Source organism: Chanos chanos, chromosome 1 (genome assembly GCF_902362185.1).
Source record: "Chanos chanos chromosome 1, fChaCha1.1, whole genome shotgun sequence".
NCBI lineage: Eukaryota > Metazoa > Chordata > Actinopteri > Gonorynchiformes > Chanidae > Chanos > Chanos chanos.
In genome coordinates this window covers 8,639,361-8,659,747 of record NC_044495.1, presented here as the reverse complement: position 1 = coordinate 8,659,747, position 20,387 = coordinate 8,639,361, and the positions used below count along the sequence as shown (strand labels likewise).

The 20,387-nt window shown below is 42.1% G+C and overlaps 2 protein-coding genes across 4 annotated transcripts in view; one reads left to right on the top strand and one right to left on the bottom strand.

Annotated features, from left to right (window-relative positions):
- The first annotated feature begins 933 nt into the window (after positions 1-933).
- Positions 934-2,262, top strand: gpr135 (G protein-coupled receptor 135). The gene has a single exon (XM_030788297.1). The coding sequence runs from the start codon at positions 934-936 to the stop codon at positions 2,260-2,262; it is 1,329 nt and encodes a 442-aa protein (XP_030644157.1).
- Positions 2,263-4,871: 2,609 nt separating this feature from the next.
- daam1a (dishevelled associated activator of morphogenesis 1a) overlaps positions 4,872-20,387 on the bottom strand; it is a 43,895-nt gene continuing 28,379 nt past the window's right edge. The window contains exons 5-26 of one of the 3 annotated variants that reach the window (XM_030767814.1): positions 20,235-20,329; positions 18,927-19,260; positions 18,587-18,697; positions 18,390-18,493; positions 18,193-18,259; positions 17,798-17,915; positions 17,321-17,459; positions 16,523-16,581; positions 16,083-16,270; positions 15,527-15,814; positions 14,959-15,066; positions 14,158-14,187; positions 12,920-13,017; positions 11,866-11,950; positions 10,841-10,947; positions 9,867-9,955; positions 9,500-9,668; positions 9,133-9,240; positions 8,755-8,815; positions 8,359-8,490; positions 7,265-7,435; positions 4,872-6,426 (exon numbers count right to left, since the gene is read on the bottom strand). In XM_030767814.1, coding sequence (XP_030623674.1) covers positions 6,217-6,426; positions 7,265-7,435; positions 8,359-8,490; positions 8,755-8,815; positions 9,133-9,240; positions 9,500-9,668; positions 9,867-9,955; positions 10,841-10,947; positions 11,866-11,950; positions 12,920-13,017; positions 14,158-14,187; positions 14,959-15,066; positions 15,527-15,814; positions 16,083-16,270; positions 16,523-16,581; positions 17,321-17,459; positions 17,798-17,915; positions 18,193-18,259; positions 18,390-18,493; positions 18,587-18,697; positions 18,927-19,260; positions 20,235-20,329 — 2,871 coding nt within the window. In that variant the 3' untranslated portion in view covers positions 4,872-6,216. The remainder of the gene's footprint in view (positions 6,427-7,264; positions 7,436-8,358; positions 8,491-8,754; positions 8,816-9,132; positions 9,241-9,499; positions 9,669-9,866; positions 9,956-10,840; positions 10,948-11,865; positions 11,951-12,919; positions 13,018-14,157; positions 14,188-14,958; positions 15,067-15,526; positions 15,815-16,082; positions 16,271-16,522; positions 16,582-17,320; positions 17,460-17,797; positions 17,916-18,192; positions 18,260-18,389; positions 18,494-18,586; positions 18,698-18,926; positions 19,261-20,234; positions 20,330-20,387) is intronic. The other 2 variants (XM_030767806.1, XM_030767822.1) reach the window with 2 other exon arrangements.

Genomic DNA, 20,387 nt, shown 5'->3' with positions numbered 1-20,387 from the left:
AAGGAGACAGTCCAAGAACATACCAAAAACTTTATTTGCTTTTGGCATGTTCTTTCTTTCCATTGTCCTAGTTCCGCTATTACTGTATCCCTGGGTTCTTGGCGGGGGGGTTGTGGCTGGAAACAATCGTGTAATTTAATATCCAGTACCGCAAAATATACCTTCACTGTACTTACTATTATCTTACCTTATTATTTGTACCTATGGCAGCACCTGTCTACTGATAACTGAGATTTTTTATTCAGCGTATGCATCGTGTAGGCCTAAACATCCCACAGTCCTGATATCGAATTCATTCTGCTATAAGAAACAAATAACATGCTGGGAACTATGGTCTGTAAAGGACTGAGATATAAAGAGTGCTCTTCTTCTGCCTAAATAATAATCCACTATAGACTATAGGAGACGCATATGAGTAACCTATAGTAGTGTAACTGTGTAGGCTACAGGAATTAATTTGCCATGTATTTTAAAGACGACTATTCTCGCCATTTCTCGTATGGCTACATGTGTACAAGCACTGCCGATCTTCATAGGAAAGTGCGTAAGACAAAAATCATCACTGGTGTCATGGTAACGGTTTTAAACGTCACAGAGTAGTGCAAAGGCTTGAATTTGTACTTCGGGCAGGCGGGGAGAGGGGAGGAGACTCAGAATGCAATCTGAAACATGCAGCAGAAAAGTGTTACAGTCGGTGAATGCAACGAAATTCAGCTATTTGGATGTATGCGTTTGCCTAATGCCTGACAGTCTGTTTCCAAAGAGAGAACGCATTTATCAGTGATAACTCTTCAGTTTGTGCTGCTATATCTTTCACACAGAGAGACTGGCAAGGTATTTGAAAAGGGATGAATCCCCTTCTGTTCTTTGGATGCGCCCTAACCGTGTCCAATGGATATTTCAGTGAACTCTGCGCTGCACAACACCGGCAATATGACCTCTTCAGACAACATTTCGGGTTCAGATTTGATTTTGGAACTAGTGACACTGAATCCAGTTATATCAATTCTGGCTACACAGGCCAGCGTCGGAAATCACACGGGCGGAGAGGAGAACCAGAGTATACCCGTGAAGAGTTCCGAAGGAAACTCGGTGCTTCAAGGCATAGCTGTGGCTGCGCAAGCACTGTTGCTCTTGGCTATATTTCTCCTGTCCAGTTTAGGTAATTCGGCCGTAGTAATTGTTATAATCAAGCACAGGCAGCTGAGAACCGTGACAAATGCTTTCATTATGTCCCTCTCCCTCTCTGATTTCCTGACCGCCGTTCTTTGTTTACCTTTTTCCTTCATGATGCTTTTCAGTAAAGATGGTATGTGGATGTTTGGAGACCGTTTCTGCATTGCCAACGGATTTTTCAACACTTGTTTTGGTATTATCTCTACCTTAACAATGACCCTCATTTCTTTTGACCGGTACTATGCCATCGTAAGGCAACCACAAGAAAAAATTGGCAGGAAGAGGGCCATCCAGCTGTTGGTGGCAGTCTGGTTGTCGGCGGTGTTTTTCTCCCTTCCATGGTACTTGGTCTTGCGAACATCTGATCACCTGGTGGTACACAAACAGGGATTTTACCATTGTATGTACGTATTTCACTCTGGTACCTCTAGAATGGGCACTGCATACAGTATAGCTTTAATTGTCGTATGTTATCTCCTTCCTTTTGCTCTCATGTGCTTCTGTCACTACAACATCTGTAAGACTGTCCGACTGTCAGAAATTAGGGTGCGGCCAGTAACCACTTATGCGCACCTGCTTCGTTTCTACAGTGAGATGAGGACAGCTACTACAGTTTTGATAATGATTGTGTTCATCATCTTCTGCTGGGGCCCTTACTGTTTAATGGGCATCATCACTGCCGTGGGAGACTACTCCTTTAGCCCTGCCATGGACACGGTCGCTATCTGGATGGCCTGGGCAAACGGTGCCATAAATCCTTTGATATATGCCATAAGGAACCCCAACATATCGATGCTCCTGGGCCGTAGTCGGGAGGAGGGCTATAGGACTAGAAATATTGCCGCCTACCTATCAACTCAGACACAGAGCAGAGAGGTCAGAACGCGAGCTGACAGAATCAGAGACCGATACGTCAGCAGACACGGTGCCAACAGTCGCTTGTCTTCCTCCAGTCCGGCAAACGGGGGAGAAGTTGCCATGTGGGCCTGTAAAAATCCGGCAGTGTTCTTCTGCAGAGATGGTCAGCCCGATACTTTGTCTGAACCTGCGGTCCCCAAGGTTGAGACCGCTGACACTAGTTTGTAATTTTCTCGCCATATAAGCTGCAATGCACCGCCCCAGTTTTGAACAAAGCCAAACACTGAACATAGTGCTAAAATATGTGATGAAATATTTGATGTATTTTTTTTTGCCAAATTTACGTGCTTAATTATTTTTGCTAAGTGCCATCAGAAAGGTCAGCCAGTAAGAACAGTAAAGGCTTCACTGTGAAAGAGCAGAGGAAAATATGTAGTTGCATTTAAGCGGAGGGACAACCTGAAAAATGACTCTTAAACATGCCTTATCTGTGCTCCTTTTACTGAGATCTGTGGTCTGACTCCCTAATTTGAAACCAACATGCGCCCATAGTAGAAAAAGAACAAAGAGAGAGAAATTCAATTTACAGTACCTATCCTACTGTGTCGGTATTTTTATTATGTGACCTCAGAAGAATGTATTCGGTTTTGCTTCGTTAGAAATGCCATTTTGCGGTCAACTTTAGAAGCGGCAACCGAGACTGCGCTGGTAATCACAAGGGCATATTCTACAGTAGCCTACATTCATTCTAGTTATATAAAATGTCACAGAACATATTTTGCTCTTAACTGAAGCCATAACTCAAGTAATGATCATATACAGTTTACATGGGATACTGTTACCATTAATGTCTTGATGAATTTTTGAACGTAGTATATAAGAATACTGCTGAAACAGTTACAGTAAAAGAATGTAAACTGTTTGGAGGGATGTTTTGTTACCTTGTACAAAAAAGTACACTGCAGGAGTGGAAACAAGGAAAGGAAACACTCCTCTCCAAAAATTTTACCCCATAACGCTTTTCACTCACGTTACCTCTTGCGTATTACAAAGAGGTGTACATTTAGATATGACTCGTTTCCAAATATGATTTTTGAATATAGGATGGTGTTTAAGTGAAAGTGAAAACATACAAAACGAGTCGACTGTGTTTCGTTATGACTGAGAACAGACTTAATGAAACGGCCATTTAAATATCTGAGCCCACTCTTTCCCATTATCAGAGATAAATACCATGTCTCCCTCTGACTCATCATAAGAGAGGAAATCTTCCAGTAACCATAGACATGAGACATGACCTCCAAGTACTGAGTATGTGTCTCTTAAGTGAGGTACATATTCACAAACTCAGATTTGTCTGTGGAATATCACAGAGCACACAGAAGGAACAGTTGACAGGCACCATGTATTTGGCCTGTCTTTGTTATGAGGTACTTTTGCTTCATAATAACATCATGTGAAAGTATTCAGTTCTCAGTGAACACACCACAAAAACTGTGGGGGGAAAAAAACACCAAATTGTTCTAAGAACAGGATTTTTTTTTTTTTATGAAGTGCATGCGAATTCCAGAGTTATTTAAATGGAATTACACTGTGAATTATGCTGACAATGCTGATAGAACCTGAAAAGTGCTTTAGGCTTGTCTTCATTACGTGGCATATTTAGACTCTCCAGTCATTCATCTTATTCATCATTTCTCAATGCATATAGAGCACTATAAACATTTTTTTTTATGTTATTACAAACATCTGTGATATGAATGCATATTATACTGTATTAAAGTTGCACAGGGAAAAATATTTACACTAAAGCACAATATTTTTATAACTCCCTTTATCCAGTGTGAGTACTTAATGAGAAAGGTGGAGCTCTCTTCTATAGTATTGAACCAACAGATTATACAGTTTGAGCTTGTCCAATATTGCAATTTTTCCTGCTTGCCATTTATCAAATAATGGACTTTCAAAATTTGTTTGAGACGTTTTGTCTTTATATGTTAATAAACTGTTTATCCTTTTAAAATTAATTTGAAATTATTAATGTATTGAAATACCATTTGCTCTCATGGTATAATGCCCTCCATGTATGTTTATAACTCATTTGAGAAGCTGTGTGACATTATGTAGTAACATACAGTTGCATTTGGGAAATAATACAATGCCACTTCAAGTTCCTATGAGATCTCTGTTTTACCTTCTGTTTTAAATTTGCACTTTGCAACCAATTTCAACCCGCAACTGTTTATGTAGAGCTGACATATTTTATAAATTCTGTTTATCTTTTACTTTGTGTCAGATATTCATGAGTAGACATGCATACACAGTTAGGGTAACTTTAGATAGACGGAGACAGATGTTGGTCCAGCTGTGGAAGGCGTAGTTATGAATATTTGTTGTTCCCCATCATCTGTAACATTCAGTAAAACCTTTGGCTCCGTCACTTTTTTGGACAAAATATTAAGGAACCTGCTTCGAACTGTTGCCTAGTTTCTGATAGCTACAGTGTGCCAGTATGCAGGCCGCTAATGCCCAGCTTGTAGCCACAAAAACACTAGATATGGCATAAGGAAAATTCACGTGGATCCAAAGGGATTACCAAACAAAGTTCCTAATCACCTTAAAGCAATACGTGGTGAGGAATAAAAACTACTATTGGTTGTTAGAGAGCCCACAGAGAACCAGCGCTAGGTGAGCATTTTGCCACTAGATGTCCCTATTGTGTAAGTGCGTATGGCTGGGAAAAGCAATTCATAACAATTTTTTCTGCTGAGGAAAAAACATGAATAAATTAAAAAACAAAGTTTTTACCTAAAAACAAAACAATAAACAACACACAATTCAAATGACCCTCTGGGTTTATTTTTTGATGACCTACCTCACATGTAAAAGCAATCTTAAATAAACAAGACATAGAAAGAACCCACAAACTTAGGAAACAATCACATATTTAAAGCAGGGTATTAGTAAAAATGCTTCCAAGAACATCTGCTCAACAGGAGACATATCTGAGAACAGAAGCTGAGTGTCAAAGTCTCTGAACATTTTTTTTTTCGATATACGGGGCTAAACACTGGGAATATGTACATATATACATACATACATACACACACAAAAAAAGAAAAAAAAAAGAAAATTACAGGGATGTACAAACACAACAGAAAGTTTGGTTATTCGAGGATGCATAGAGTTTGGTAATCCACAGTGTTCCATTGAACTGGTCTTAGGTTTTTTTTTTTGTTGTCGTTGTTTGTTTTTTTCGGTAATTACTGAGAACAAAAATGAAAATATACAAAGTTGATTTTCCTGCTTCTATAAATCTTCTGCACTCTCTTATTCAATCACTTTTAGAAGTTTGACAAATGTCTTCTGAAAAATACTTACTTGACACTACTTACTTCATTCATGGCACGGCATCTGAAGGCTTGTAATAAAACATTCTGTTTCAAATATGCTTTTTTTTGTATTCAAAAGTTGTGCTTTAAAAAAACCATGGTAGCTTGAGATTCTGTATTGTGCTTTTGAAAGACTGAAAGTGAATTAGTTATTACTATGTTGGGTTTTTGTTTTTTGGCTTGTGCTCTTTGAACACAGTGGGTCTTGTAGTTTTAACCAGGTGCATACCAGGTACTTAACACAGTGATTATTGAGTTCATTGCAACAGTCACTGGTCTCGTCATCATTGGTTTTAAACTTCTTCAAAATACAGCATGTAGCTTCACTACACCTGACTCTAAGTGTCAATGCGGCATCAGTATGTTTGAGGTTATTAGACCCTATAAAGGGAGTGATGTGTATATAGCCCTTTGTGCCCGTTCTTATTATTAAGGGGGAATTCTGAGGAGTCTCCCCCCCCCAATAGAGCAGCTGACTACAGCGCATTAGCACCATAGTAATCACTGTCATTTACATAAAACACTGTCAAATTGTCACTAAGAAAAGCATTCTACTAGAGGTTTAAGAAGTATTTTGGCAGCTGGCATGGGTAAACTGAGAGTTGGCCGTTGTTCTCAGTCAAACCTCCGTCTTGAGCTTGAGCGGCAGAACCCAGAGTGAGGAGCCTTTCCACAGCCATAACCATTTAACTTCTTCATGTGCTGTGGAAGAGAAGGCAAGTGTAGTTCTTGGGCTCTGCCACTAGGGGGCAGTGGCAGCATTAGAGTGGCGTTTAGTCACAGAACCCGGTCAGATGTTGAGTTTGGTGATAGGCCTCTCCCTGCTGGTCTCGGCGCTTGGGGTGTTAGGACGTTTGCGGTTGCGCTTCATTTTCGACAGGTCCTTGTCGAACACCTCTCCAGAGCGAAGGGCCGACACCAGGTCATCGAACTCGCCGTCTTCCTCACAGTTCTCCTTGGCCTTACGAGCTTTGCGCTCCTTCTCTCTCTGTTCCTTTAACTACAAAGAGTAAAAAAAGATTTGTCCATTATGTGCCTGTGTGTCTGTGTATCAACAAGACCATCACCATATCAATATGTATACTAATGAGCTGTAGAAATAGGTTCCCTCAAAGAAAGCAATAAGAGAATCAATATATGCATGATAACAGGCCCATGGGTGCTGTAAGTATTTGTCTGTCGACATGGAAAGAGCTCTGCTTTTTAGCATCCATAGCTGAGATCAAGTCTTTTTCATTTCAGTTACGAGAAATTAATCAAAGTCCGATTCATTATTGAAAGTCATTCACGGAAAACGTCTGGCCAAATATGATTCAAAGCGGCCAACAGAAATGACCTTGACTAAGTGTTAGAAAAATTATTAAAATGACACACAGATCTTCCGAAGTCAGAGTAAGTAGTTTATTTCTGGCTGCCAGAAGACAAGTCACAAAGCAATACAGTCATGTATCGCAGTCGTGAGTTGTACTGTTTCTCCTTAGTCGGGTGCAGTATTTATTCCCTCAAAAGCGGTTATATCGGTTCTTAGGCAGAGCATGTTTAATGCGTACAACACGGTTATAATCTTGTGACAGCAGCTTCACTATCTGTTTTCAATATCTTCTAACAGCTTGCAGTTAGTTGACCCTTCATAGCCCCAGGTCACGTTCTTCTTTTTACTATTTCATACAACCAAGTTTAAATGCCCTTTAGTTGAACTTCTGCTTGATCATTATTTGCACATAGTAAGAGCATGATCACTACTTCTTTCATGCAAAGGAATAACATTTTTTTCTAACACTAAGTGACCTGACTGTCGTGGTTGTGTTTCTCTGATGTCATAACGGGCAGAATTTTACCTGGGCCTCCATCCGCGCCCGGCGCTCCTCTTCTTCTTTTCGACGGCGCATGTTTTCGTTGTCTTGCCTGGCCTCAGCGAAAGCCTGCAGAAACTGATCAAAGATCCCGAAGAACTCATCAGGCTGCATCCGCGCTGGATCTTCCCCAAAGTGCTGCATTGCTTTTTGGAACTGTGTGGAAACAGTACCAGAGAAGTCAGACACAAGAGAACAATATAAAAGTACTCTGACTACTCCTTAAGGGTATCTGGATACGCCAAAGAAATAAAAATTTACCCAAACATAAACAAATGCTCAATCATGGTCTAGCTGTTGTGTTCGTGCGCGTTAGTGTGTGCGAGTGACTTCTTGCCTGTTCAAACATCTTTTGTCAAACATCAACGTATTTCAGTTCATGGCTAATCTAGAAGTGTAAGAAAAGGTTTTTAATTTCTCTGTGGATTTTTTGGAAGACAGTAAAGATTTATCTAAACGACAATTAACTGAACGTTGCTCGCACTTTATCGTCAATGTATCATGCAGTCTGACTGTGGGTTTGCAGCCTGAGAGAGTTGGTGCGGAGCAGGCTCTCTGTAAGATCAAATGCTTTATACTGTCCCCTGTTCACAAAAAAGTCATCGCTTCTCCTTTCACCCTATTACGAAAGCAAAAGAGCCTTATAAATAAGCCCCTCGCTGCTGCTGTGGCATCAAATGCGTTCCATGTGCTAATTCATGAGCAGGGCAAAAAGGGGGGAAAAAAAGGCCTTTGAAACTGATATCTGTGGCCAGAACCAGTTAAACATTAACTGTGTGTTTTCAGTGGTTCCAATGTTCACATAGCCCAAGTGTAGTCCCATAAACTCAAGCACGAGCAGTGATTTAACTTCTGCGTGCTGGGATACGTGAGACTGCATCGGGCAGGGCTGTTGGCGCTTTCCAACCTTAACGTTCGACTTCAAAGGCGCACGGAGAACACTTCCACATTTTGTGCGGTCAGCTCTAGAGTTACCCGCTCTGCCATGTTCGAGATTCTCGTAAACCTTTGCTACTTCTTTCTATTACCGCTTTAACTTCAGTGACCTGAGGTGGCCCTAAGCTCTCTATAGCTCTTACCAGCTCCTTCGCCTCTTGCAGGGAGTCCTCCACATCAGAGAAGCTAAAGCTGGCCACTGTGATAAACTGACTGACCACAGATACAAATTTATCCCCCGAGTCCTGGGGACGACTCTTCTGGTAATCCAGCTCCTGGTTGTGGGTGGACACATGTGAGAGAGAGAGAGAGAGAGAGAGAGAGAGACAGAAAGAAAGACAGACAGACAGACATACAGACAGACATACAGAGGAAGGGAGCGAAAAAAGAAAGCGAAAGAGACAGAGGGAGAGACAGAGAGAGAGAGCAAGAGAAAGAGAGAGAGAGAGAGAGATCAGTAAAACTACAGCACAAAAAGATTTCTAGAAGTAGATGAAAAAATGGGCTAATAAGCTAGGCAGAGAGAGGGAGGCACTCACTTTCTCTACATTCTTCAGGCCAGTGCTCAGGTTTTTGATGTCTTTTTCCAGCTCTGTCATGCTGATAGACGAGAGGAAGAGGAGAAAAGAGGAGGACGACTTAAAGACAGACGAATTTTAAAGCAGGCTGTCTGTAAACCCACGCATCTCAATCCAGCACGTTGACAAGGACATTCATCACATTCAGAGGATAAATCGTCCTCTCTCATTGCAAGGACGCAGGGTTTTCTATAAATTACTTTTTTTTTTTTTTTTTTTTTGCATGGGATCCACTATATTTGCTGTCATTTTCAAGGACCACAGAAAAAAAAGTGTTTCATCTCCTTAGCAACACGTGTGACTGAGTGAATGAACATGGCTCGTTTTGGCAACTCCTACTTGACTTTGGCGGCTTCTGGAACGTGGGGCAGCTCCTCCTGAAACTGGGCCACTTTGGGGTACTTCTGCTCCAGAATGGTGATAAGATAGTGCAGAAGAGTGATGTTCCTGCAGGGATTAACACATCATAGCTCACGTCACTTCAACCCAAGTATACACAAAGACAAAGTTTAAGAGATCTCATCCACTGAAAGCGGCCTCTGCGGTTCTCTCCACCTCTGGTTTTGGTTTTAGCATCATTTCTTGTCATATCTGGAGCTAATCTCTTTATGTGATACTAACACATCTTGAGCTACATCGTTCACTGATGCAACTGTAATTCACTCTTTAGACTCTGAGGTGGGAGGCAGTTTGATTTCATTCTTACTTGTCGATGCTGGATTTGGTGTCGGCGATCTTGTTGAGTGAGGACACTTTGAAGCCATAAGCGTTGCCTCTTTGGCCTTTGTTCATGTAGTTACCAAAAGCCAGCACCACCTCCAAGAGCTGCCTCAGGTTCCTACTCTGCAGAACCTCTTTAGATGCTTTGACCAAAGCTAGAAGCATAAACAAACAAACAAACAAAAATCGTCTTTTTATCACTACCATACTCTCACGTGAACAGTGTGTTGTACATGTTCAGGGAGGAATAAGCATCGCTGTTGAAAACTGTCTCCGGACGTCAATCTGCCGTCTGTTGTAGTTTCACTGTCTCGGCAAATGCAAACCAGTGGTATGTGCGAGGGCAACCGTACCTTCAACTTTTGGTTTGATTTCGGCAATCCTCTCTGCAAACTTCTTTTTAAAGTAGAGAGATTGCAACCTTTGCTGGTAGTGGTTGATTCTGCAGTTAAAAAAAAAAGAAAGAAAGAAAAAAAGAATCCAAAGTTGAAAAGAGAAAATGAACGGCCTCTCGCACTGATGATGGGCAAATCTCACACGCCTTGAAAAAGCTTTTCCAAGAATTGCTAAGACAAACTATGCACCTACTAAGCATTAAAAAAGCACATTTGCACCATTAACACTTCCTTCCTGCTTTTGTCATCTAGAAACTTTCCATGGATTCATTATTTTCATAAAGCGAAGAAAAAAAAAAAAACACACAAGTGAGACACTTTCCCTGTTCAAGGCCAAAAGTTTCTTTTCCTCTATAAAACAGTGAGAATTGGTGCATGTCCAATAGCACCTGCAACTTGTTTATGTCTCCTCTGGTAAAGCTGTATTTATATCAACCCCTGAATGACTTGGTCTGAGTGTCTCTGTTGACTTACATCAACATCAAGGTCTCCAGAAAAGATTTAGCATTTACTACTGAAAAGGCTGCTTTTAACCACAGCCCCTCTCAATGTGAAAATAATGTATTTATTTTACTGGCTCGGGGATCCAATTAAAAGTCATAACGTCCTTCTTTTGACGTCCTTTGTTTTATGTCTTTGTGGCCACAATTTGCACATGGCGTCAACACAGAACAATGACCAGATTTTTGTCTCTGCCTGTGTATTTCCCCCGAAGTTATGGGGAGTCTGTTTCAGCTAATGAATGGTTTAGTTTTACAGATGACTGAAGGCTTCAGAATTGGCCTGCATCACGCATCAGACCTGGACCCATATGTGCCAGGCATCTCAGAGCGAGAGTTCTGATCTAGGATCAGCTCCCTTTTATCTATAGAATTCAATTTATTAGGATGAATACATGCAAAAAGTGATCCTGGACCAGTTTTACTGAATACCTGCTCATCTCGTAGAGGAACCGGTCTGCCTTGGCCATCCGGTCCAGCTCGTGCTTGTGCTCTTCCAGAAGGTCCACGTCGCTTTTCTCTGGGACGAATTTCAGCAGCTGTGTGGAGGCGGAAACGCCATCAGTCACAGAACAAATGGCTTGTCGAATCTCGGCGTAAGTCTGCCCGACGTGACTCGGAGTACAGTGGCATTGATACAGCCAGCTCATTAAGTCCGGCCATTCAGCAGAACGTCCCCACTTATTGTAATGTTGGAGATGGTTAAGAGTTCAGAAAGACCACTTTCGCTCGTACAACAGCTGGAAGAGATTGCTCTCTCTCTCTCTCTCTCTCTCTCTTTCTCTCTTTTTTCCTAATTTCGGGCAGAATGCAGACGAGGCGCCCGAACAGCTTCCCTAACAGCGATCAGATGCTTTAAACCCACTAAATGTCCCACACCATCTTGCCCTCACCACAACAAGTACCCACAGAGCCAGCACTCGCCCGGCTTTAAACGCTGGAGCAATTCTTTAATTAGAGTTGAGATTAAAGCTATGATACTCAGAGGACTAAAAGAAAAAAAAAACTGATTGTTTTAATATTGCTCTCACGTACCTTTTTTGGGGAGAAAAAAAAACCTGACATTATTCCTTTAAGCGGTCTGTAATTATAGCATGATCATCTCTTCTGCTTTAAAGTTGAAAGAGAGTGAGGTGGCCTGTTATTTTATACTGACTCTTATTTTCATTTAAAAGCAGCTATCGTGTGCGATCAAAGTTCGAGAAGGATTAACTCTTCTGGCTCCACCGTTTGCCCTGTAGGATACCAACGTGGTGCCCCAATCAGGAGAATTTTTATGCTCATCAGAGCCACTTCCATCTAACCAGTTCCAGAACATTCCGTAGAAGACAGAAAACTTGTGCCACAACGGCTGACTTCAGCTCGTGAGTATTGTGCGCCGGCGTTGCACGTTAAAGAAAGATTTGAGTCGTCTTTTGAGCTGTGAGCTCGATAAAATACAACGGTACGGCTCTCACCTGTTCCAGCATGTCTTTTGGCAGGTCCTCCTGCTCATCCATGGTTAAAATAGCCCTCTTAATCTCCTCATTAGAAAGCTTCAACCTGGAACCGCGCAATCAGCAACAAGAAAGTTGTACATCATTAGAGATTTGTAGAGTAATTCGATGAGGTCAGACAAACTAACAGTAAAAATTTCCCCCTATCATTCATGGTCCAATTTGGAAACCATCGGCTATCTTTCAACATCAAGCTTTTAAATCACTTCTTAACAAATTATGTGATAATAAGGAAAGCGTTAACAGATGTTCTCGGCTGTTCGTTGGAGAGCCGGAGACAGTGGAAAAGAGACAGGCTAAAAAGTCATGAAATTGGTAGCTCTGTTATTCGAAAATATCGGTTGGCACAGGACTGATTGGCCCTTCGCTGCCAAGAAACTCAAAACTCTGAATTAATGGGAGTAAAGGAGGTCCTGTCAGTAAAGACTGGACTCTGGTAGAGATTTCATACTCAACAGATTAACGGATCTTTCAAAGGCAGATAGGGTATCCATACGGCCCAGTCTGAGCTAAGGATAACCGGAAAGGTCAGCAGAGGCTAAAGTGACCGTGAATAAAAACTTCTCGACGCATGAAATCGTAAAAAAACAAAAAAAAAAAAGGCCAGATTGCAAGTTTTCGCTCTCATCTGCCCAATAAAAAAAGGGACACATAAAACTGAGCGAAAAGAAAGCACACAGGTCATTCTGTTTATAGGAGTTACCATGGAGAGCAACGATGAAACATGCCAAGATTCTGGCCTACATCATCCTATTAAAGAGATTAAATATAATGCCTTACTGCAACCGCACTTTAAACACATTGTCAACTCTGATAAATGATCTCCTTTCTTAAGAAGTAATGACTTAAGTAAATGAGGAATGCTTTCACTGTTAAGTCATTTTGAGTTTAAACTATTACTGTGTATAATACCCTACACTGTGAGATAAGCCATAGGTATTCGTTATTGATACTCATAGGACAGAAGCTATGAATGGGAAAATGAACATGTCAGAGTTGTGAGGGACAAACTCACCGCGACAGAAGAATGTTGCAGTTCTGCGCTCGGCGGCCATCAATGACGGACAGCTCCTTGACCTTTTTAGAGGTCATGGTATCATCTTCGGATTCTTTCTGCGGGGGGGGGGGGGGGGGGGGGGGGGACATTTGGGAAAGATCACTCGCCTTAAGTATCTTTGCTGTGCAGAGACAATGAAACGTATCACAGACCTTTCAGTCTGTTTGATACTCAATATCACAATAAATCAGTCTTGCATCTGGTGTGTTGAAAACAGGCCCAGCTGCACTACGTTACTGAATAATCGTTTCAGGAGGAAAAGAAAAGAGAGGAATAAATAACGCATCATCCAATGCCCTATAGGTGGAAAGGCGTCTCACACCTGTTTAAAGCTAAGCAATCAGTCAATCCTGCAGACAGAGATGAGGGTTTCTACTGAGCCTCTAAGACACCTGCCGTCTTCTATTACTTTGGCATAGAAAAAAAACCACTAATGCATGGAAAATTGTCAAGGATACAGAGAAACCAACACACACACAAACCCACACACACACACGCACAAACTAATCCCCGAAGGCCACTACATGAGACAGTACATGAGAGACACAGCAGAACAATGTGAACAGAAAACAGTACAACCCCACACCCTCCCATTAATAAACGGCTATTTTGATTTGGCAAAGTCTGGACATCTGGGAAACAGACAGTGTGGAATAGCGTGTTTGGCGATGAAGTGAGTAGTTTTATTTGGCATGTGGGGTTGGTGGAGGCAGTTGGAGGAGGGGGGGGGGGTGTGGGGCTCTATCCAAGAGCACTGGTGAGATCCGTTTTTTTTTTTTGTTTTTTTTTAGCAAACGGAAATCTGGCACTTTCCTCCTCGCATCCACTCCAGCTGCTTGCAAAAAACTGAATGCATGCCACGAAAACCAATTTGGCTAATTACGCACAGAAACATCTTGAAATGGTCGCTAATAAACTGAAACAGTTCATTCATCAACACAGCGTTTTTTCAAATTATACTCCACGAGACATAATTCAGTCGGTCTGGTCAATGTTTTCTGCACTGAAAATTTCCAGTTGGACTTTGCAAGACTCGTACACCGAAGCGTCGGCGAACGCGGTGACAAATTCTTGAATGGGACGGAACCAAGGAGAGGGAAGCAGAGAGTGAAATGAAAGACGGTAATGAGAACCCCTAAAGACACGACAAAGGACACCACGGCAGCAGTCATAAGATAATTTCTAAAGCTACTCACCTGTCTCATGCTATTGATCAAAAAGGTGTCCTAAAAGGTAAGCAGGATGGTAGGAAAGTTGTTGTTCATTAGTACAGGATTCAGTCACGGTGAATTACAGAGAAAGGGACAGATTAACAAAGCAAAAGCAAGTGAATAATTAGGGAGGTAAGGAGACAAGCAGACAGCCAAGGAGACTGGAAGACAGACACTGACAGAGAAACTATAGACAGGTTTAGGAAAAGCTACAGCATATCCACAGCATCTCAGAATATTCTGTTTAAAATGCCAACCAGTTCTGTCGATTTGGATATCGGTTTCAATCTATAAAATTTACCGTTAATGGGCATTTCTACAGTGCATCTGACTACAAATGATGAGCGAGGAAAAAAAACTTTTTATAAATATAATGAAATATAAAACTGTATACTGAAAATGAACGCATGTATAAATAAGTACAAATCATACACTGCACATATGCACATGCTATGTTTTTTTAGAGAACCCCCAAAAGAATACTGGCAAAAAAAAGTGTGAATTAAAATAGCTAAAAAGCATAATGTTACTGAAAACTAAGGCAGCATTTAAATATCTGCAAATTATCTACCATAAATATTGGATCTGCAACAATCTCTTGGGCACACACCAAGGTTTTCAGTGCAAACCCTACAGAATTGTGGCTATCAAAATTCGAATTCAAACGATTAGAAAGAGTGAAATTAGGGGTTATAGCGTTTAATACCGAGGAGTCACAGTTTACTCAAAGACACCACTGAGAGAGAAGCTGTCCTCTCATGTTCTTGTGAGAGTTGTCTGCTTTACCTGTTGCCTCTGATAGCCTGAGAAAGTCTTCTCAATGTCTTCCAAGTCCAGCACTTTGAACACTCTGAGGTCATCCAGCTCCATCCACACTGTGCCATCTAGCTTATTCTGTGGGATGGACACACACACACACACACACACACACACACACAGAAACACATACACAGAGCTAAACTTAACATGCAGAAGTTGAGAGAGAGCAACAACAAAGCTGCAGTTGTATTTGCTTTACTAATTTTACGTTTCAAGCGAAAACAGAAAGAGAGATAAACTCCAAGGTAAAGGTTGTTTTATTTATTCTGAGAAAGACAGGAATGAGATCAATTCTCAAGGAACTGCACAACTCTGCAGATGACTACAAAAGGCATTCAGAAACTGACTGATGACTTTAACGACCGAAGAGTTGCATCTTTTCTCGGCAAGAGAGAAACACTGACAAAAAGGACACGGAGAAAAAAAATATATTATTTTTGTCTGTAAATCTCCCCTCAAATCCAACTCTTTAAATCCACTCTGTCGAGATTTAAAGAGGTTTCCTGTAGGAACTTTACCAGCTGCGCTGACTCACCTCAGCCAGTTTGGACCAGTTGAAGGACTTAAGAGGATGGGAGGGTTGTGGAATGTTCTTCTTCTTCATTGCAGGTCCCAGCGGACCTCCGGGCAGAGGGGGGGCACCAAACGCAGGCAGGCCTGGCGGAGGTGGGACTCCACCGGGCGGCGGAGGTGGGGGAGGCGGAGCTCCTCCTGGGGCTGGTGGAGGTGGTGGGACGGCACCTGGAGGAGGAGGAGGAGGAGGTGACAAAGGTCCTCCGGGGGCTCCCGGCGCGAGGGGAGGGCCTCCAGGGACACTTTGCCTCTGAAAAAAAAAAGAATGACAGAGATTTTAGGTCACCCACGACATCTCCAAAGCGTTTCAAAAACATAAAGACTTTCTTTTAATCACAAACGCGTCTTGGAGTACTAGGCATTAATGTCCATTCTCGTTCAGATTCCATGATATGATATTCAATTTGAACTCCGTGCTAAGGGATAGTCAACTATCGAAATGTTCTTAAAGGGCAAGCATCCCTGTAAACGGTCGTTGACACAGCGGAGGCGGGTGGGTGGGTTTTGGGGTGACGTACAGTGCTGAGATCGTGAAGTCGTGCCGACAGGTCGGCCACTTGCTGTTTGACTTGCTTGTGTTCGTTCGTCTCTTTTTCTAACTTCTCCTTCATCTTGTTGAGCGTTTGCATCATTTCTTCTTTCTCCTGAGCCTTGGCGTCACACTCTCGCTCCTTCTTTTCCAACTTCTGCTGAAGTTCATTGTGATCTGTAAAGTCGAAATCAGACGTTTGAGGAAAAAGACACACACACAAACGCCGCTGTGTAAAATCTACGGTGTTTGGTGATATCAACGTGGCCTTCCTAACAGTGGTTCCTATTCAAAACAGCACTTGTACACATTCATTCGAGGTTTCTTTTTCTTTATTTTAATGTGTGTGTGTGTGTGTGTGCGTGCGCGCTCAGATCAGTACAGATCTACAGAGGGCAGAACAGTCAGATTCTCAGAATGCAAAAGTACCTTTTCTCATTTTCTCTGCTTGTTCTTTCCACTGTTTTACTTCATTCTCATTGACCAGCCTGTGAAACCAAGTCAGAAAAGGGAGGGGAGGGGGTGGGGGTGAGTATCTGTAACTGCCAGTTCCTGAAATATTACAAATCTCACGGCAAACGCACTCCCACTGACATACACTGCAATTCTTCGTTTCAATTATCTGATGGATTGACCTGTAATCAGCAAAACCAGCATGAAACCTGCAGCCTCCTCACATAAAGTTATTACTCAAACAACCCCAAAAAATAATCTATCGTAGTGATATTCTGCCTCTCATACAGATTGAGAGGGGGAAAAGGGGTCGAGGTTACTCTTCTCAGACTGACTCAAAGAACCTATTAGGCTGGATTACAAACCAAGGATTACATATTCTCAACAAAATTGCTTAAATCCAAGGGAGACAGGCCAAATGACAGCCTGCTTGAGAAAGAGCATTAAAGGATCAGGACAGTAATATGTTAAGTGTGAAAAGCAATTGACAGCATGTAGGGAAAGAGGCAAAAAAACAAAACAAAAAAACTGTCAGAAAAATGTGTGTTTATATGCCTCCATTTTGGGACGGGCAGCTATTTGTCTGAAATTTTGGATCTTATAAACTACTTCAGAATTAAACACGTAACAAAGAAAAATATTCAAGAAACAATGCTGCGTAGATTTTGTGCTTTAACTCTTTCGCTGAAATACACAGAGTTTCCCTATGTATATGTACGGATGTGTTTCATACAGAAAAGTTCATCTCTCGCTTTCTCTGTTTTTTTCACTCACATTCGCACCACATTCTTAACGTTGAAGTTCTCCAGCGGCGCCACGTCCGGGTCGTGACCTTTGTCGTTCTGCAGAACGATCTGCTGGACGATCCGGTCCAGGAGGAGCCAGTACTGCACAGTGTTTCCACTTCTCTTATCTGAGGGGGAAAAAAAAAAAAACCCACGGTCAGACCCTCTGAACCCTGACGCTCGGTCAAGGCGACACTGATACCCTTTAGACTACAAATGAATACCCTACGGTCCTCCAAAAACCAAATTTATCTCAGAACACATCAGATCACAAATCACCAGAACCAGGTTCTCAATATAAAAAAAAAAAAAGAGCGCCAAACTCTAATGGAGCACATGTGGTACTGAGGGATACCTGGGTACCATAACCACGCTTCTAGAAAGGACAGAGAGGAAGAGAGAGAAAAGAAAAGAAAAGAAAAGAAAAGAAAAGAAAAGAAAAGAAAAGAAAAGAAAAGACACTCACAGGGCATGTGAAGGCAGTGCTGCAGGACGGAGATAAAGTGCGGGTAGGAGTCCGTGTGGTTCAGCCTCTTACGGATGAGATCAAAGACCTGAGTGGCACTTTTAGTGTCTATGTGGACCTACGATGGACAGACAGAGACAGTGCATTGAGGCCTGAGACTTGGGGGTCATACAATACGTATATGTCAATTTTGGAACAAGAGCACTGATCTTGGATCAGTTTTTAAGCCTTTCAAAGTTCTAATCAACACAGTTATATGGACCGAGCGGAGGGGAAACTGATCTTAGATCAGCATTTACTCTGAGACACTTGGCTCTGACACCAAAACAAAAAACAAAATTAGCTCACAGAGACAATAATGACAATAATGACAACTATGACAACGGAAGACATACCTGGTCAAATCGTTTGGCAAGGGCCAGCTCGTCTTCATTTCTCAACATCTCAAAGTAATCTAAATGCCTGAGAAACAACAAAGAACAAAGAGATGTGGTGTTTTCACTGGTGTTGCATGGAAACAGTCAGATGATCTTTATCAGAACAGAATACCACACAGAGACAAAGCCCTTCGAACATTCCAGACAGTGCTTACCGATCTAACGTCGAGTTCTCGTGGGAACGTAGTTTATCGATCACCGGTTGGATGCCCAACATCAGGAATTCATACCGCAGATGAATCCTGAACTCCAAACTCGACTGTAGAGGAAATATTTCAGTTTGTTGAGATTAAAGACGTAAAAAAAAAAAAAGGTTGAGTTCCAGAGGATGTGGATGAAGTGGAGCGCTCACCTCTCCCGCACCCTGACTGAGGACTGCATTAATGAAGGACATAATGGCAGTTTTGAGGCTCACTTCATCCCTATAGCGGCCTGTGCTCCTGTCCAGATCGTTAAGCAGTGTCTGTGTGTGAGAGAGAGAGAGAGAGAGAGAGAGAGAGAGAGAGAAAGAAAGAGAGGAGAGTCATACACAGAGTGTGGAAAGACTGCTTGAAAATGTTGATGGTCATCGTTAAAATCAGTAGAATTCTTATGTGTCCCAAATAGAAACCAATTATGCCACAGACTCCAGTAAGGCTGGAGCTAATTGTAATTGTAATTGTAATTGTAGAGGCGATGTCAGAGATGGGCACCTGGAAACGGGTCCTCTCACTGGCGAAGCGTTGATAGTGCAACATGGCCTCTAAAATCTTCTTGTGCCCACCGGGTACCAGACACACCGCGCCCATGATCTCCAGAACAGCCACTTTGGTCTTGATGTTCTCTGTGGCCAGACTCTGGGCGATGATGTTGATACTCTCGGAGTGAGAGAGCACGTGGGCCCGACCCTGGGAGTTATTCATCAAGGCTTTGATGCAGCCAATCAGGGAGGTGTGGATCTGAGACTCGGTGGTTTCGTAATCCATAGTCCGCAGGAAGTTCAGAACACAAGTCAGTCCATCCAGGTCGATGAACCTCGTCACAAACCTAGAAAGAAAACCAGAGAGATGAATTATGGGTACGAATGCACCAACGACTAAAATGACTGGTGTGAAAACGCGTGTGCATCCTATAGATTTACAAAGGCCTTAAAACAGTTGCAAAGCAAAACTGGACTGATTTCCAATAACTTCAAGTAGCCTTTTTCAATATATACAAAACTTAATAACAATTTGTTTTGCATGTTTAATTAAAGTCATAAATAAAGGAAAATAACGGCCTAGGTTCGTGCTTGTTTGTTTGCATGCTTGTGGTTTCATAGGATCTGTTTGTAATGCAGCACAGATTAAAAAGAAAACAAGGAGCCAGGGAAAACAAACATCTTTACTCTGCTGCCAAGCTTCATTTAGGCATATAAAACAGACGAATGGGAAGAGAAAGTCCACCAGCGGCCAACTGCCATGACCCCTCGGGGTCAATTGGACAAAGGTCAGGGCAGTGTTGTTGACCTAACCCCTTCAGGACCTTGATGCGTTGAGATAAACGGCATGCGTGTGGCCCTGCTCCGTGCCGGAGCGTTCGGTAACTGGAGTTCTGGGATTTAATCAATTTGTGAGTGGTGATGCAGAGGCGAGACTGTGTTTTGTGCTCCACACAAAAGCCAATGACTAATGGAACATTAGGTCAATCTGATTATCATTAGTGCTGTGCTGTGATGACACGCAACTGAATTAACAGTGCTGCGTGGGGCGGGGGGGGGGGGGGTGACAGGGCTGAAAGGGGAGAAAAAAACAACACCTTCTTTCACTTTGCATTGCTACGCCGATTAGAATTAATGAGACATTTTTATTAAGACTGCAAAAAAAACAAAAAACAACTAAACAATTTTTTAGACCCCAGTTTCACTGAGCCAGGAACAAGGAAAGGGTTTTTTTTGGTTTTTTTTTTACCAAAATATGGTATGAATCTTTGTGCGTGTGTGTGCGCGTGCACGTGTGTGTGTGTGTGTGTTTTCACTGTACCGCATCGGTTGCGTGCGTAACGCCGTCTTCAGGCTCTCTATCGTCTTATTCCTCTCCTCTTCATCTTCCTTTTCGAGAGCCAAAAGAGTCTTCCTCTGAGGGTGGTGTGAAAGAAGCAGGAATTTTATTTATCCATAAATAAATTACTCAAGT